This window comes from Daldinia loculata, assembly GCF_022478755.1.
Source record: "Daldinia loculata strain CBS 113971 unplaced genomic scaffold F4817scaffold_6, whole genome shotgun sequence".
Classification (NCBI taxonomy): domain Eukaryota; kingdom Fungi; phylum Ascomycota; class Sordariomycetes; order Xylariales; family Hypoxylaceae; genus Daldinia; species Daldinia loculata.
The window spans coordinates 749,923-765,493 of NW_026054860.1; the positions used below are offsets into that span (position 1 = coordinate 749,923).

General features: G+C 48.4%; 5 protein-coding genes across 5 annotated transcripts; 3 read left to right on the top strand and 2 right to left on the bottom strand.

Moving 5' to 3' along the window:
- Positions 1–237: 237 nt before the first annotated feature.
- On the top strand, positions 238–1,043 carry F4817DRAFT_327365 (vacuolar ATP synthase). The gene is made up of 3 exons (XM_049302022.1): positions 238–443; positions 504–539; positions 639–1,043. Exons 1-3 carry the CDS (start codon positions 387–389, stop codon positions 915–917), a joined length of 372 nt encoding a protein of 123 aa, XP_049162527.1. The 5' UTR covers positions 238–386; the 3' UTR covers positions 918–1,043.
- Positions 1,044–1,342: 299 nt separating this feature from the next.
- On the bottom strand, positions 1,343–2,254 carry F4817DRAFT_242107 (phosphatidylinositol/phosphatidylglycerol transfer protein). Its single transcript, XM_049299055.1, has 3 exons — positions 1,820–2,254; positions 1,527–1,743; positions 1,343–1,468 (listed from the first exon to the last, which is right to left on the bottom strand). The coding sequence occupies exons 1-3, from the start codon at positions 2,020–2,022 to the stop codon at positions 1,349–1,351; spliced, it is 540 nt and encodes a 179-aa protein (XP_049162528.1). The 5' UTR covers positions 2,023–2,254; the 3' UTR covers positions 1,343–1,348.
- Positions 2,255–2,810: 556 nt separating this feature from the next.
- F4817DRAFT_356618 (DUF221-domain-containing protein) lies at positions 2,811–5,644 on the bottom strand (the record flags this gene model as incomplete). The annotated part of the gene is made up of 5 exons (XM_049305810.1): positions 2,811–3,607; positions 3,661–4,059; positions 4,115–5,349; positions 5,421–5,547; positions 5,605–5,644. The coding sequence occupies 5 exons, from the start codon at positions 5,642–5,644 to the stop codon at positions 2,811–2,813; spliced, it is 2,598 nt and encodes an 865-aa protein (XP_049162529.1).
- Positions 5,645–7,885: 2,241 nt separating this feature from the next.
- Positions 7,886–10,069, top strand: F4817DRAFT_242363 (uncharacterized protein). Its single transcript, XM_049299056.1, has one exon. The coding sequence runs from the start codon at positions 8,280–8,282 to the stop codon at positions 9,990–9,992; it is 1,713 nt and encodes a 570-aa protein (XP_049162530.1). The 5' UTR covers positions 7,886–8,279; the 3' UTR covers positions 9,993–10,069.
- Positions 10,070–10,398: 329 nt separating this feature from the next.
- On the top strand, positions 10,399–14,602 carry F4817DRAFT_327372 (uncharacterized protein). Its single transcript, XM_049302023.1, has one exon. It carries the CDS (start codon positions 10,959–10,961, stop codon positions 14,274–14,276), a length of 3,318 nt encoding a protein of 1,105 aa, XP_049162531.1. The 5' UTR covers positions 10,399–10,958; the 3' UTR covers positions 14,277–14,602.
- Positions 14,603–15,571: the final 969 nt, after the last annotated feature.

Here is a 15,571-nt window from a genome sequence, read left to right on the forward strand (position 1 = left end):
TGCGAAGACGCGGATCCATTAATCGAAATCTGCTAGGGGTGCTGCAAGCTTACCTCATAGTTACCTGCTAGGCGCATGAAATAGCAGCTGCCAACTGGCTGGATTAGGTGGATACGTGCCTAGGTAGGTACCTACCTAGGTACCTAAGTAATGGCGGGGTAGGGGGCTAGTTGGGACTGTGTTGCAGCCATAACTTAGGCGGTAAGAGCTCTCTTTCAGCGGTCATCTATGTTCTACTTTCCAAGGTTGCAATTGTGCCTTATTGCCTGTACATCATATTCTCTTAAGCTCACCAGCCTATCCCCATTGACTACCTACCTACCTAAAGCGCCCACGATTTCGACTGGATCACGTCCTCGCTGCCTAATCCTGATTGACTCAGAACAATGGCGTCTCACGCGGACTACAAGGACAGGCAGTTCTTAGCTGTCATTGGAGACGAGGTGTGCACAGTCCTCGCATAGTCAAAGGGACTCCAGAATACTAATTATGGGAATGACTAGGACTCAGTCACAGGCTTGCTATTAGCAGGAATAGGTGTAAGCTTTCTATCTCGAGTTTACTTTACTTTATACCTTGTTTAGTCAATATACAGTTAATTTGCTCCAAGTCGAGTATTCGTTGACAAGTATTATTAGCATGTCACGAACCCTCCAGACTCCCAGAAGAACTTCCTAGTTGTCGACAACAAGACAGAGACATCAGCCATCGAAGCTGCCTTTGAGTCGTTTACGACAGAGCGAAAAGACATCGGCATCGTATTGATTAACCAGCATATCGCCGACAAGATCAGATATCGAATCGATACCCACACATCTGCCTTCCCTACTATACTCGAAATCCCTAGCAAAGAACATCCATATGACCCTGAGAAGGACAGCGTGCTAAAAAGGGTGCGACGTCTTTTTGGAGAGTAAATATCATTTTGAAAGGGGCTCACAACATACACTGTTCATACGTAGGACAAGGGCGGGATTGTATTATAGCCGTTATTTTCAAGCATGATAGGTTTACGATATCCAAGTAGCAGAGGTCCAGGACCATGATTCAAGGACTCAAATATTCCCCCACAGGGGTATCATTGCATATGCGTGAACTAATGCTAAAACCATCTGATTACGTGCCATTACCATGCGGTATCAAAGAAACGTTGAAACACATTTGCGGGAACAAAATCAAACTGCGGTGTCTTCGAGTCCATAAAAATCCAGACGTGGGAAAAAGCATGCCCTTGCGTCCATCAAAAGAGTGCCACGTAATTCGTGGTCGTCAATCCTATTGTAAATCGGACCTGCTTTCAAATGATAATACGGTAATACCAGCTCCATCTCGGTAGTTAAGGAGCCGTTTAAAGGTCACCATCACCCATGGTGTCCTGCTTGCTGCCGCCAAACTTCACCGTAGCCTGAAGACAGGTGATGGGCTTGCCCTCGGCGGTAGCGACATCAGCGAAGACGTTGTATGTTCCCTATAACATTTGTTAATACTGGTATCCAATTTATTCGTTGCATGTGGAAAAAACATACCGGAGGAACTTCCTTGGGAATATCAACAGACTTGGTGATAGATAGGACTCCCTTCTCGATGGGGCACTCGAGATCAACATTCCCAATCTGTTCGCACAGGTCGGCCCTGGTAGCAAGGAGGCGGATCAGACCGTACTTGACGACAATGTCGACGTAGGCGCCTTCCTCGATACGTTCGAATACGGTTCCCGTGGCGCGGATAACCAGCTCAGCACCACTATACACATTATTCATCAGTTAGCAGAGAGGTCTTTATTCAACATAGCAATTCATCTTCTCCTAGACAAACGTACGACTCAGGAGGATTCGGTAACAAATCGACGCTCTCTATCTTGATAATATCATTGCTGTGGTCCGAATCGCAGAACTCGAGCGGAGAGTCACCAGGGACCTTCTGCACGTCCTTGATGACGACTTCATTAGATCCGCCAAACCAGCCTCCAGCCGAAGCCAGGCTAGCGGACATGGCAGCCACGCAGGCGGTAGAGAATCTCATTGCGAATTGGGGTGATAAAACTCTTAGATTAGTGAGTGACGAGACTTGCTTGAAGTAAGTAAAGCGAAGAGAGTTTTATGTTTTTATGGTTTCGGGTTACACTTTGTAGATAAATAACTAACTGCTCAACAGAAAGTGGGTGAAGATATGGAAGAGACAAACAGTGGATTACGATAAAGCTAAAGAGGCTAAGGAGGTCTGTGCTATAGGTATGCTACATACATGCTACGCAAGGTTGGGGTGGGCACGTCATGAGACGACCATGTGACGCTTTGATTGGTTGAATTGCCCTAGCCTTGGCTCTTTTCAGCAGCCACCTGAAATATTGGCTTATGTAATGTACGTACCTGAGCGTCAAGGTTGTTGAGATTGTACTTTTTCTTTTTGCCCGACATTTCTTTAATAGTATGACAGGTAGACAGGTAGACAACGAATTAATCACAACAAAGGATCGTTATATTCGAATGCCATCATCTTCATTATTATAATCAGTAATTAACCTGATACTCGCAAAACTTCATCGGAAGGGTATAATAGACATTTCAGTACTCCTGTAAGCGATATCCTTTATCGTTATCGACTTCAACAATCCCGATCAATAACAACCTAAAACAACATTCATCCTAATCCTAACGACCCAAACTTGAATATCGTAACCCAAAACAGAAGACAAATTTGGAACAACCACGGAGAAAGCCAATACGAGGGCCAGATCTCCATTAGAGTGATTCTTCGGTGAGCCTAGTGTATTATGCCACGAGGCTTAAACCCCAAGCATTGGGTTTAGTTTAGTAATAGATCTTTTCCTCCCAAACAGGTGGCCGCACGGCCTCCGTATCCCATTCTAGTTTGTTCTTGTCGCTTAGTATACATCCCTCATCCGTGATTGGGATCACCTTGCTAGTATCCCGGATCTCTTGCTTCGAGATGCCCATAGGGTCTTCGGGGATCCAAAGTAGCGGAGTTGCGCTGCTGACCGAAGGTGGGAAGTAGGCGTTACGTTCAACCTCGTCCGTGTATAGATTGCTCATGTCGACCTGGTCGTGAGGCACAAGCTTGCGCATCGTTTCATAATCACAGTACTGCCACGGCTTCAGGAACTTGGCCAAGAACCCTGGCTTCTTCCCCGCAACGGCAGTATCGCCAGAGGATATCTTCTTAGCATCCGCGATACCATCATGTTCGCCGTTCTGGGCAGTAGATGAGCTAGTGTGTCGAGTGGAACTCTCCACGTGCAGGGACTTTGATTCCTCTTCAACCCCAAGAGTCCGAGGGAGATTATAAAGTAGAGGGTCGATGGCGTGGTTGATAGTTACGTGGAATAGAATAGTGAAAACGAGGAACGCCACCATGAGAATCAAGGGACCGATGGCCACCGAGGTAGCAAAAATTCCAATCATACACAACTCAGCAATATAGATGCCAGAGAAGAGCTGTTTCAATGCTCGAGGATATATTAAGCCTCGAGTGTCGACGCTCGTGTCCGTAACAAAGAAAACATTGTAACGCCATGCGAGGTAGAATAGCGAGAGACCGACGGTAGCAAAACCAAGCACCAGTGGGGCGATAGCAGCGTACGTAATACCTATCACTATTAGTTATATGAATTTCAAAGGCCAAGTCCGTTGAAGAACTTACTAATCACGGCGATATTGGTATATACCGGCAATACGCTACCCCAAGATATGGCGCTGAGGTTTGCCCATTTGTTATAGAGAGCACGTGGCGTCCCTGCTAGGAATTTATACATGATCGTGAAAATTACGAATCCGGCAACCTGAGAGAGTACGCTTGCAGCGACGCCTAGACCCTGTACGATGAAGTACGAAATGTAAAAATTAGAGGCTTTGGGAAGGTTCTCTGCTAGAACGCTTGTAATCGAACCAGGGTTTTTGGATATTTGTGCTGCGACAGCTGTTGCTGATGATGCGATCGTTACTACCAAGAAACCTTGAATAAGCTGGAAAAAGAAGTACGCATTCTGAGTGAATAACTCGACTCGCGATAGGGAAGGCTCTCCTGAGAGCTTAGCACATACTATATCCAAGTGTTAGACATGTAAGATAACATACAGTAGAGGATTCAAACTTACATCTCATGATCACAGGTACAAGCGACATGAGAATAGATAAGGCAACACTGGGTAGCAACCCCTGAATGAATCCCAGAACGACATCAGGGATCAACAAGAGCCATTTAAGGAAGAAGACCTGGTTAGCAAGATATGTGATATTCGATATTGCACCGACCACAGCGACCGGAATCGCCCAGAAGATGATGAGTGCAGTGATGAAGGCAAGTACTGCGAATCTTCGAACAATCCTCTGCCACCATGATACCTTAAGCGCACTCCAGACAATTTCGCCAGGCGTGATGCCGATATATTTGGGCGTCATCTGTAAGGCCTGGTGATGTGACAAAACCTGGAAGGCTGATTCGGCGTCTGCCTGGTGATAGAACTCGATGAAGACACTGGGGATCTTTTTACATTTTCCAGTGCGGTATTCTCCCTGCGCAGCCTCGACGGCGGGGATGAGGCGTCCCAGCTCAGTCCGGCACCAGTTAATAGTGTCGACCTTCTTGCCTACGAGACCAAGAAGTCCAAGTCGGTGGGTGGGCCGTTTCTTCTCGGGAACCCAGCGAGAAGCTAAGCTACCCGACTCCGCGTCTAGAGGTGCTTCAGCTCTCTCGTTGTTAGAACCACCCTTTTTAGCCGACTTGATGCGTTGGGCATTGGCAAGCTTTAGCAGCTTTACCTCCGCCTTTTCCAGTTTCATAGCGACCTTGTCGCGTTCCTTAACAAGATCGTCCAGCTTCTCCGTATCGCCCGTGATCCAAACATGCTTGACTGAGTCGCCAAAGATTTTTCGTAATCTAGCCTCATCCAGATATTGGTCGGGGACAGAAACGAAGAGCACAGTTCGCGATGAGATGCGGTTAGCATAGAAAGGCGAAAGCAAAAATGCCTGTCGCAAGTTGACGTAGAATATGGATTCGCGTAGGATCGTGTACATGACAAACCCGTAAAAGATCCAGGCCATAAAGGTGTGAGCATAGTAGCGGCTCGACTGCGTGTCCTTATCAACGCGAGCGTAAGAGAGCATATCTACCTGCAAAGCATTCTGATTGCTCCCCGTGGCGTTCACAGGGAAGAGCACCGGCCATAGTATACAGCATCCCGCGAAGCAGATGGTGACTAGAATGCGCAAGAATCGGAGGAAGAGATAAGCATCTAAGGATTGATGCTGTAGTGCATGGATATCAGGAATCTTCCAAAATTCGCCAATCCAATTAAACCACCCATTGGGGAGAGCTGGTGATCGTTCGCTAAGTTATAAAGAGTGAGCATGTAAATTCAATCATGGAACAGGCGATTTGCTACGAAGCTCTTAACTTACCTCGGACGAAGACTTCCTAGATAGGTTCGAGGAGCATAGTATCGCCTCTGGCTCTTTCGCAGAACCAGGAAGATGGTGAAATAAATGCCGGCAGTCAAAGCAACAGGCCCGAGAGTGAGGTAAAGAGCTATCCAAAATTAGCAATTTTCATTTGGCCTTGATGGTTTTTGTCTTGATATCTTACAGGCAGCCGACGCCGGCGGAGTGTCACCCGGGTCGCTCATCCTTTTTGTAGATGATGCCTCTGCTCGATGGGAGGCGTGGTAATTATGATAGGCCGAGGAGATGGGTGTTAATTGAGCCTCGAGCAGTATCGGAAGAGAGCTCAAAATTGTAGTAATCCAATTGACCGCGCCAAGTGTATTTTTTCAACAGCTACGGGCGGTGTATAGAAGAAGGAGAACAACAAAGGCAGATTACAGAAGACGTAGGCGGCTATGTACGTGTAACTCGAGCCAAAGAGGAAACTATCAGCCCCAGCAAATCGTCAGCGATCGTCGTTCCGTAGATCTGGGATATATATTGTCAATATCACTCCCTATCAAAGGAAAAGCGATATAGTACACAAAAAGAAAAAGAGTGTGTGAATTGGTGAATGCATGCTATGGTCTGTATGACCGGTATTTGATATGAGCGCGAACCTCAACTACAAAAAGTCTAGACCTTGTGTGCTTGTGTGAGAGTTGCTAGAAAATTTCAGGATTTAGAGACGATCCTTGCTGTCAGATCTTCACAAGCCCTATCACAAGCTTGGACGGGGAACTGGGATGGCAGGATGGTAAGATGGTAGGTGTTTGCAAGGGTGGGGAAGTTATGACGGCAGGACGGTGATTCTCGAGGACCCCTTGTCGAGCTGATCCATGGTTCGTTCAACCTTGGAACCTTCCAATTTCCTTTTTAGATCCACTAACTTTTGGGTAAAATGTTAAGTAATCGCGTCCCTCTACATTTACGGGATCCTCCCGATAAACTTTTGGCAGTTGTTTAATGTTTAGAAATAAATCGGTTTCAAGTATATGAGAATTCTATAGATAGCAAAAGGAGTATATAAAACAAACAATAAATGCACGATACCTTCAGGAGGTTCCAATGAAGATGGGTATACCCTTATCTTTTTAGAACACAATTCATATGTCGCTTGCTTTATTGCTCTGTCACAATGTTGCAATGTTGCAATGTTGTAAGTTTTAGGATTGGCGCTTCGTATAGTGCAGGGCAACAGGACAGAAACAGGTTTAAAGCAAGACGAAAACAGCAAAACACGACGCTCCAACTTCCAAGATCTCACTTACATTAGGAACATGTAAGTGCATTACAGCAAAAACTCTATCGTCTCGGCTGCTTCTGTTTATTATTTTATTACCTACATAGTTCGCTCAATTCATTAATGACATCAGACTATCGATATATTGAACTAAGACTATTATAGGTCCGGCATCAACTAATGAACACGGCGGCTAAGCAGCTAGCCAGCACTCGCGTGCCATTCCATTCCTAGCGAAGACATCTGACGATATGGGGCCGCACCAACCCGCTTGCGTACTACATGTCATAGTACCTACATGCTTACACGTGTATAAGTCTTTTATCGTAGGGTAGCGTATGAGCTAAAACGCTAGAATTCGACGCCAGGCCTCCGACAAACGTTGTTGCTGTAATTATTTTCTTGTCTCGGCCCAAAATATGTGATGGTACTTCGTACCACAACTAATTCTAGCCCAAGCCACCGCGAACGAGGAGATTCGTGCACGGCATCACTGTCTTGAGTTGCACGACTCATGCAATAGATTCTTTCAGCTCTTCTCTATATACCTTAATCGGGTATACTTACTTGCGCAGCGAAGCGATACGTGGGATATATAGAGATGGAATTGCAACTAGTTACGAGATGGCGCACGCAGTTAATCCTTTCTGTAAAACCGAGCGAACATGATTTTCGCGCCGTCGTGCAGAACCGCAATGGAGCCGGAAAGGCATGGATAGCTGGCTGCCTCCGGTCACGATAGTTCATTTCTTTACATTAACAATTGCGCCTAATTAAGTTGGATAGTACCTAAATTACATATCGTTGACGTGTGGCGCCGGCCCTGCTCCGGATGTGGGAAGACCTAAAAGTATATTTAGGTTTCTGCAACATGTCTGTCCCATTCTCATTCCAACGCGACACTGACTTCGACTTCCAGAAACACGATAGGTATTGGAAACGTCTGTTGTGATCAAGGAGTGAGACCGCTATTTCTTGTACGGCGAAGATATAGTTTCTACGCACACCAAGTCTAAGACTCATTCATTCCATACGTGTCTACTTTCCTAGAGGCAACCGAATCCGGATAAAGAAGTCGGTACTTGGAGCTTCTTTACGCTGTGTCTACTAGGTGTCTATTAGTCTTCGTGAAATTGCAAGTAACTAATAGCCTCTTTTTCTCGAAATACGTAAGATTCGGTGAGATAGGCAGATTCGTTCGCTAATCCTAGAGTTTTCTTCTTAGTCTTTTCGTCAGAATCGATAGGTACATGTATCTATAGACGTTCTTATTAGGCGTCCTGAAGCAAATATTTTCGAGCATGCTTATTACAGGCATCTATCATGCCGCTTTCATTGTTCGCGGAATTTTTATGGCACTAAAATGGCACTGGAATGTTGTGCAGCTCAATGGATTGTCTTGCCATTCCGGTGTCAAAAGATATTTCTTTCACTCTTTTAATGATTCATCAAGAATAGTTCCCATACTGACCAGTTCTTTCTTCCTGTCTACTCTCGCTTTCCTTCGTAAAAAAATATCTATCTTATTCCCAGAAGGAGTGTTGTCACCTTACTCGTACTAGCTAAGACGTGCGCTGAGTGAGATTGCTTTCAAGATGGCCGACGGACAAGTGCAAGATGTGTACGATGGCATGGATGGCTACGTTGGGGCCACTCACTGGTCAAAGCCATATTATTCTAACCACTACCATGAAAACCCTTCGTCGAATCCCAAAATGCTCGACCATGTCAATTGCGGTTACTTGTCTACCCCTGGCCGGCCGCCAACTCTAGAAGCTCTAAAGCAGCACGCCCAGTCTCTAACTTACTTGATATCGACCATTGCACCGAATACTATAGGAGCTGAGGTCGACAACGAAAACCTTCCCCAGCAAGATGAACAGGGACGGAAGATACACCGGGACACGTTTCCAAGACACCAAGCTTATGACTGGTTGAACAACTTGCAGGTTCCGTATGATAACATCGACAAGGCCCACCGAATGCCACTGAATAGTTTAGTCAACTTAGTCAAGCAAAATAGCGATGAGGAAGGCGTGGTATTCCATTGCCCGCTAACCGAGACTGACCTTAAAATGGTCGAAGATGATCATGCTCAGCTAGTCCGTCCCTTTCAAACTCACATGACATTGCTCATGCATGCCAACGAGTGTCTCGAGAGACTCGACCATGAGTACTCGGCCATGGGTGGGATACTCGGAATCATTCCTACTGATAAAGACGAAGTAACTGAGCACCCAGAGCTAGAGAACGTAAAAGCAACCTTGGTCGGGCAGTGGCTCTTGCACACACAACAACTCATGTGCCGCATGCATGAACTTGAGATCGCTTACGCCAATGCAATGGATCTTCTTGCGAGCGAGGCTATCGTTCCGGCGCAACACTTGAGCGTACAAGGCCCAGACGGACGGTCTGGCAGAGAAATCGTGTTCCCGCAGGATCGCTGGATATTGGCCAACGCCGGAGAGGATGTTTTTACGTTTATCCATCAGATGCTCGACAAGAGCGAAGCAAAGGGCGTTTCACGAGATCGCCAGTGGTCTCATCGGAACGTGGTTGGAGAAGCGCTACGGGATCGAAACGACGAGGGAGAGGACTACCTCCGGGGTATCGCCCACGTCGACCTCGAGACTAGATTTTATAGATTAAGAGGTAGCGGCCACGGTCCCATATTCGTCCTCCCGGCTTTCTCGGACCGCCCCAACACGTCGTACACCAAAGAGATAGAAAATCGGCCGACGGTAGTTACAATCCCAGCACCGTCAAACCCAGACCGGACTTCGGCCTGGGACAAGAGGCACAGGGACATGGAAAAGAATATCAAAGAGCTAGGGATTGAGGTTAACCGTCTAACTGTTAACAAAGCTGATCTCGAGAGCGCCACTAAGATACAAGAAGAGGAACTAGGGAGGCTAAACCATCTCAACAGGATCTACGAAGAGGCTCAAGGCGAAGACTCGGTCAAGACGTCGGAAAGGATAGCAGCGATCGAGACAGAAAGAGACGCCCTCCGAGCCAAGTTCGAAGAGGGCGCCGCAGAACGCAATAACCTGAGGGCAGAGTTAGCCGCGTACAAACGGGGACGACAACAGGCGCAAATCAAAGTTCCCACAGGAGCCACCAAGACCGAGGACGGCTACCTAATAACCCCCTCTCTGCTCGAGCAGTACGAAGAACGCAATATGGTGATGAGTAACGCGAAGGCAGGAGTCGCGCGGGTCAGAAGTGTACTGGAGCAGCTTGCTCAGGAGGGGCAGATAAGCCGGGCAGAGTTTGGCTGGATGGAGCAGATTGCCGAGTGCATTTGATCCGAACTAGCTCTACGGGGAAAGGGGGAGGGTTGGATTTCGAGCATTCAGTCACGACATTTCCGGTTGTTAGTCTAAGATGGATTTGGGATTGGGGCACCTTATTTCTTGGTTTAGAGGAGAGATACATGGACTTTATTCCATCCCTCACAACTAATGAGAGGTACCTAATGTATGTGGTATATGTAGGAGATACTTAAGTATAGGTTTAACCAATAATTTTATTGTGGTGACACCGCGTATGTATTGGTGCGGTATTGAATTGCGAATTACGCGTTGTGCTGATCTCACGAAAGTCAATCTTCATTAAGTGATGGCTGTGACCTTTGGGACTTCTCGGAAGTTCCCGATATATTATTTCTTTTCAGGAACGTTGCCCTGACAACCGACTTTCAACCCCTCCAAACAAGAATTCCCTGGTGCTACCCTGAGATGCATAGTTGGCCAAGAAGGTCGGAAAAGAAGAGAAGAAATAATAGGAAAATCTGCTATAGAGTAATATCGATCCTATGTAGTTATTTGACTTGTTCGAGATATTCCTCTCATCTCTTGTAACCACAACTCCGTCTCCCGTCAGTCTGTTCTATATTGTTTGGCCCCCAAACAACGCCAGTACTTTGTTTGTATGACAAGCTTACAAGGTGTGGTGCCAATAGATCCCCCGCCATCATCCATAATCTGGGGCATCTGTCCTGTACGCCAGGCCAAATAACAAGACCCTACCTTGCTCCGTGCTCTTCACCTAACCCTGCTGCTTGAAACAACTCATAACTCATCCCCGCCTAGCTGTCTTGATCGTGGAACCTAGTCTCTCACCTATAGGTCATGAATTGAGAATCGGGGTTGTGGGGTTCGCGTTATAGTCGTCGATTTACATCTTTTCAAGTTGTTACTCACGGGTTTCTGGATGCGATTGGGCTAAGCCAGGTAGACGATGCTTCCTACAGGGTTGAGCTAGGTAGAGCGATGCATTATTCCTTGGGGACGACGTCGATGTTTGCCAGCGGTACATCAAAAGCGTCACGGGTGACGGCAGGTATCCGGTATCTGATACTCGTTACGGCCTGGGCGCGGTTCACGACACTTGGTGTAGCTCAGACATTGCCGTATATTCCTACGAGTATCTTCATTCCAGAGTTGAAACCCGCGCCAGCCCAAGACAATGCGACTACCAACGTGGCATACATATTCTCGCCACAAGGAGGTTGGGTCAACCTGTTAGCGCTCAACTTTTCCGGAAACCTCCGAGCTTCATCGTTGCCCTTCCAAACCTTGTCGTCAAATGTACCCTTTCTTGATACAAATAACACGGCATTCATACCGTCGCTTGCGGACAATGGATCGCTCATCGTCTACGCCGGCGACTGTTCATCGCCAGCAAGTTCCGAAATCTGGACGTTCAACCCGTCTCCTAACGACGATGCGTCGTCGTCTTGGATCAAAGCGAGCACTACGCTAGCGACTGAGGCAGATGATGTACAAGTAGGACCAAGCTTCTTGGGCACCGGCTTTAGCTTTTCAAACACTCTGGCGCCTGTGCTATCACAGGCCAGCACTTATGTTTATGGAGGAATGTGTCCCGATGAGACCGCAAACGGAAGTACACCACAAGAAAAGGCCGCCTATTCGAACCAGATGGTTAAGATTGCGTCATCTACAACTGGTTCGGGGAAATTTATAGTCGGCCCAGTCTCTAATAATGGTCCTCCGGTGCCTGAGGCTGGGTTCACATTCACCGGCTTATCCCCTTCTGTCTCCAATCGATCAGGCATAGTTACCCAACAAATCAACTATGTACTATTAGGTGGTCATACCGAGAACGCATTTATCAATATGAGCACCGTCGCAATATGGAGTTTACCGGAGGAAAGCTGGAGTTTCATTTCCAACATTAACGTAGGGAATTCGAGTTCTGCCAACACCGAACTTGCGGTCAAAAGCAACGATATAGACACGATAGACAGTCGATCTGGCCACACAGCAGTACTAAGTGAAGACGGGACTTCTTTAATCATTCTTGGCGGTTGGGTTGGTGACTTAACTCAAGCTGCTACACCACAACTGGCTATTCTCAACATCGGAGCTAGCTACGGCGGGAATGGGGAGTGGCAGTGGTCTATTCCTGATGTTCAACCACCAGGTCCGGGATTATATGGACATGGTGCTGCACTACTACCTGGAAACATTATGATGGTCTACGGAGGCTACAACATATCATCATCTGGAACCACAACTAAGAGACAAGCCTCTAGCGGTGACAGTATGCCGATGTTCCTCAACCTCACATCAATGAGCTGGTCTAGCGATTATACAAACCCGACATTCGCTGGGACGGATCCGGGCGGTGACTCGATTAGTGGCGATAGCGATGTTGGTACACGCTTAGGAATTGGACTAGGCATCGGCTTAGGTTGCGTAGCTATTATCATTGCCATCCTACTATTCCTTTTATACCGCCGCCGGAAACGCCACAGGCGTACGATCCGGGACTCCGCCATCCGCGCACTCGCCCAAGACACCTCTCGATTCCTGCCCCACGACGACGAAATGACAGAGCAAGATCACCCTGGCGGAATTTGGTATACAGGTGGCCCAGATCCGTATCTGCGGGGGAACCGCTCGTTCGGCTACCAGAGCCTGCAGACAGCCCGTACCAGCTTAGACAACGGCCAACAATCGTGGTACGGCGGCATGTCCCCAGCGCAGGTAGCAAGGAAGCCGCTGTCCCGCCGAAATACGTATGATCCGCCATCGAGTGGGATCCACCCCATTATTGAAGCAGATGAAGACGGCTCGCTTCACGACGGTGACATTACAAGCGAGCCCGTTAGCCCTCTGCGGGACATGAATACCGATGGTAGACATGACTCCGACCCGTTCCTCACGCCGACGCAAGAGAATCAGATTTCGTTCCCACCCTCCAACCGTGCCTCAATAACGCCCAGCCCCGAAGAGCGCCGTCTCACCACGGACCCGGAGGTCCAGGACTGGATGACCGATGTTGAGGCCATGGATGCGTTACTAAACAGTCGCAGCGCGGCGCGCATATCAGCAGCTTCCGGGCAGATATCCCCAACGAGACGGGGCCCCGATGACTCGCGAACAGAAAGCAACGTCTCCGAGTCCAACCGCAGTAACCTAGGTGTGAGTCGCTCGGACTCGGTGCGCTCAGTCCTCCGCACCGGATTCGGCATTGCAGCCGCCGCCTTAGGGGCTACAAGCGACGAAGGGCGCGGGGGAAGCAGCAGTTCGAGCTCGGCGCCTAGTTACAACACTGCTAAGAGTAGTTTCGCAGCGCTCCAAGCCGAGGGACCGGCTTTGCTTATGGGGAAAAACCGGGACGATGACGAGACGCCGGGAAGCCCGAGCAAGAACAAGCCGCGGCGCAACTGGCTCGGCAGTCTGCGCCGCGCGTTCAACGGCCCCAGCCCATCCGAGACACCCGATAGAGAGAGGCCTGCCGACGATAGCTTCGCGGACGCAAACGATTACGATATGCGGCGCAGTGGTCTGAGCGATATTGCGGCTGGAGGGTTGCTGCGCAGGAAGAGCGGGAGAGGGGACTGGGAGGGCATGGAGCAGAGGTACAGCGAGAAAGGTAAAGGCAGGGGTACAACAAGTGCGAATACCCAGGAGCGCGCCACGGCGGAAGAAGAAGACGAGGAGTGGGATATCGAAAAGGCCGTCGAGAGACGGCTCGTGCAAGTCATGTTCACGGTGCCTAGGGAGCCCCTGCGCGTGGTCAACGCCGAGCCCGACACGGAGAGCGGCAAGGACGTCATGGTTGTGAGTCCGGAGGTAAATCGGGAACAGGACATAACAGAAAGTCGTGGCGCGCCCGTTACGATAGAAGAGCAGGATCTTGGTACTCCGCTCCCAAGCTCAAATGAGGACGACACAAGTCTAGCCGAAGCTCGAGAAGCCGAAGCTCGAGAAGCCGAAGCTCGAGAAGCTGAGAAGCAGATCCTGCGCGAAGTAGGCGAGGAGCTGGAGGCCGAGTGGAAGCGCGTTACGGATAGGGGCAGACAGCCAAACACCCCGATACATCGTACGCCCACGTCGTTACGAGAGGAGGGCGTGCGTCTACTAGGCGTGGAGCCGGGCAGCGGGTCCCGGAAGAGGAAGCCATCGCGGTCACCAGTGGTGGACCCGGACGGCGATGTGTTTTCCGCACAAGTAGTGCGGCTGGAGCGGCCGCGGACACGGGTCCTAGCTATGGTGGAAAGCCTCGAGAGTCTGCATAAGAGCCAGGAGAACAGCCCCGCTGTGTCCCCCATGCGGTGACATGGCGTTGTCTAGTGTCCAGCACCTGGTATAAACTGTATGTACCTAAGTTACTTACTGTACGCGCAACCTCGGGATTAGGAGTCGGGAACGAACGGAGTTATCACTCGTCAGGGCATAGCGGACCATCGTTTGGCAAAGGCGTTGTTGGGTTGGAATCGCGTTGTGTTGTTTTACTTTACTGGGCTAGGAATGGACGCATCGAATATTCCCCCTGGGTACGGGGACTGGAAGGAAGTAGAGATAGGTCTACGTACATGTATTGCGATGTGTTGTCGCGAATAGAATTCGTTTACTGAAGAAAATACCCGTTTTAGTTTATCATATTCTAGCTATGCTTGCACTAACAGAAAGCCTGACGTGATTGTGGTATCTGTATTTGTTTAAGGTATGGGAGGGCGAGCAGTCAGTATTGTTCTGATACGCTGTCCTGTATGCTACGGAGGAATGGTCATACAACTATTTGTCTTGCAAGGGGCTGGCTGAGTGCGTTTAATGTAACCGTAAGAAGCGAGTCCCTGTTTTTCTACTTTAGGTATTTCCTCGTCTCAATAAGTATTATATATGTCTCAGCGGCATGCAATCCAAGAGATGAGGGTGAATAGTATATAGGTATTAATTACCTTAATTATGTACCTAAGTTAACCTAGGCTCCGAGCCGCAAGGTAGAGGCTCGTTATAACTTGCCCAGACGTATTTGCTCTATAAGGTCGTTGGCTTCTGGCATGTTGTATCGATGGACAAAGATCTTGCCATACTGGAGATAGGCCCCTTGCCGTCTGTATAACATGTGTTACTAAATAGATCAATACATACCAATTCTGCTTATGTTTAATCCATATTTTAGACCCGTAAGACATCAGTAAGTCTTCCTAAGAGATTTGAGACGAGTGTCTCGACCCCTAATACAGGTACATATTATACCTAAGGTAGCAATTCAAGACGTATTTTTATGTTTCACATTCCTAAAAATCCAACACAATTCCGCTTCATACTAACTAGATGAGACGTCATAGCTAGTCACGTTTTACATGAACAGCACGCGACTGGAATATGTACGCGAGTTCGGGTTTCACTATTCGCCGTCGTCCTACATTATACAGACTGCCGGCCGCACTACCGTAGCAAAGGGCGAAACGGCGCGCAACAGAGGTCTGTGTTCGTACGCCTCCGGTAGCCAACATGATCGGTCATGCTTTTTCGGTAATCCAATTATGTCGGAAAACGGGGAATCGAGACCTGCAGTATGCGAATCTCCGACCGGTATTCTCTGCCGCTATCATTCCCTACATGGT

Excerpts from the sequence above, each read along its gene's own strand:
- F4817DRAFT_327365 (XM_049302022.1), top strand. The coding sequence starts at position 387 with ATGGCGTCTCACGCGGACTACAAGGACAGGCAGTTCTTAGCTGTCATT. Across the intron at positions 444-503 it reads TAGCTGTCATTGGAGACGAG|GACTCAGTCACAGGCTTGCT; the intron begins GTGTGCACAGTC and ends GGGAATGACTAG. Across the intron at positions 540-638 it reads TGCTATTAGCAGGAATAGGT|CATGTCACGAACCCTCCAGA; the intron begins GTAAGCTTTCTA and ends AAGTATTATTAG.
- F4817DRAFT_242107 (XM_049299055.1), bottom strand. The coding sequence starts at position 2,022 with ATGAGATTCTCTACCGCCTGCGTGGCTGCCATGTCCGCTAGCCTGGCT. Across the intron at positions 1,744-1,819 it reads TTACCGAATCCTCCTGAGTC|TGGTGCTGAGCTGGTTATCC; the intron begins GTACGTTTGTCT and ends TAATGTGTATAG. Across the intron at positions 1,469-1,526 it reads TTCCCAAGGAAGTTCCTCCG|GGAACATACAACGTCTTCGC; the intron begins GTATGTTTTTTC and ends CAAATGTTATAG.
- F4817DRAFT_242363 (XM_049299056.1), top strand. The coding sequence starts at position 8,280 with ATGGCCGACGGACAAGTGCAAGATGTGTACGATGGCATGGATGGCTAC.
- F4817DRAFT_327372 (XM_049302023.1), top strand. The coding sequence starts at position 10,959 with ATGCATTATTCCTTGGGGACGACGTCGATGTTTGCCAGCGGTACATCA.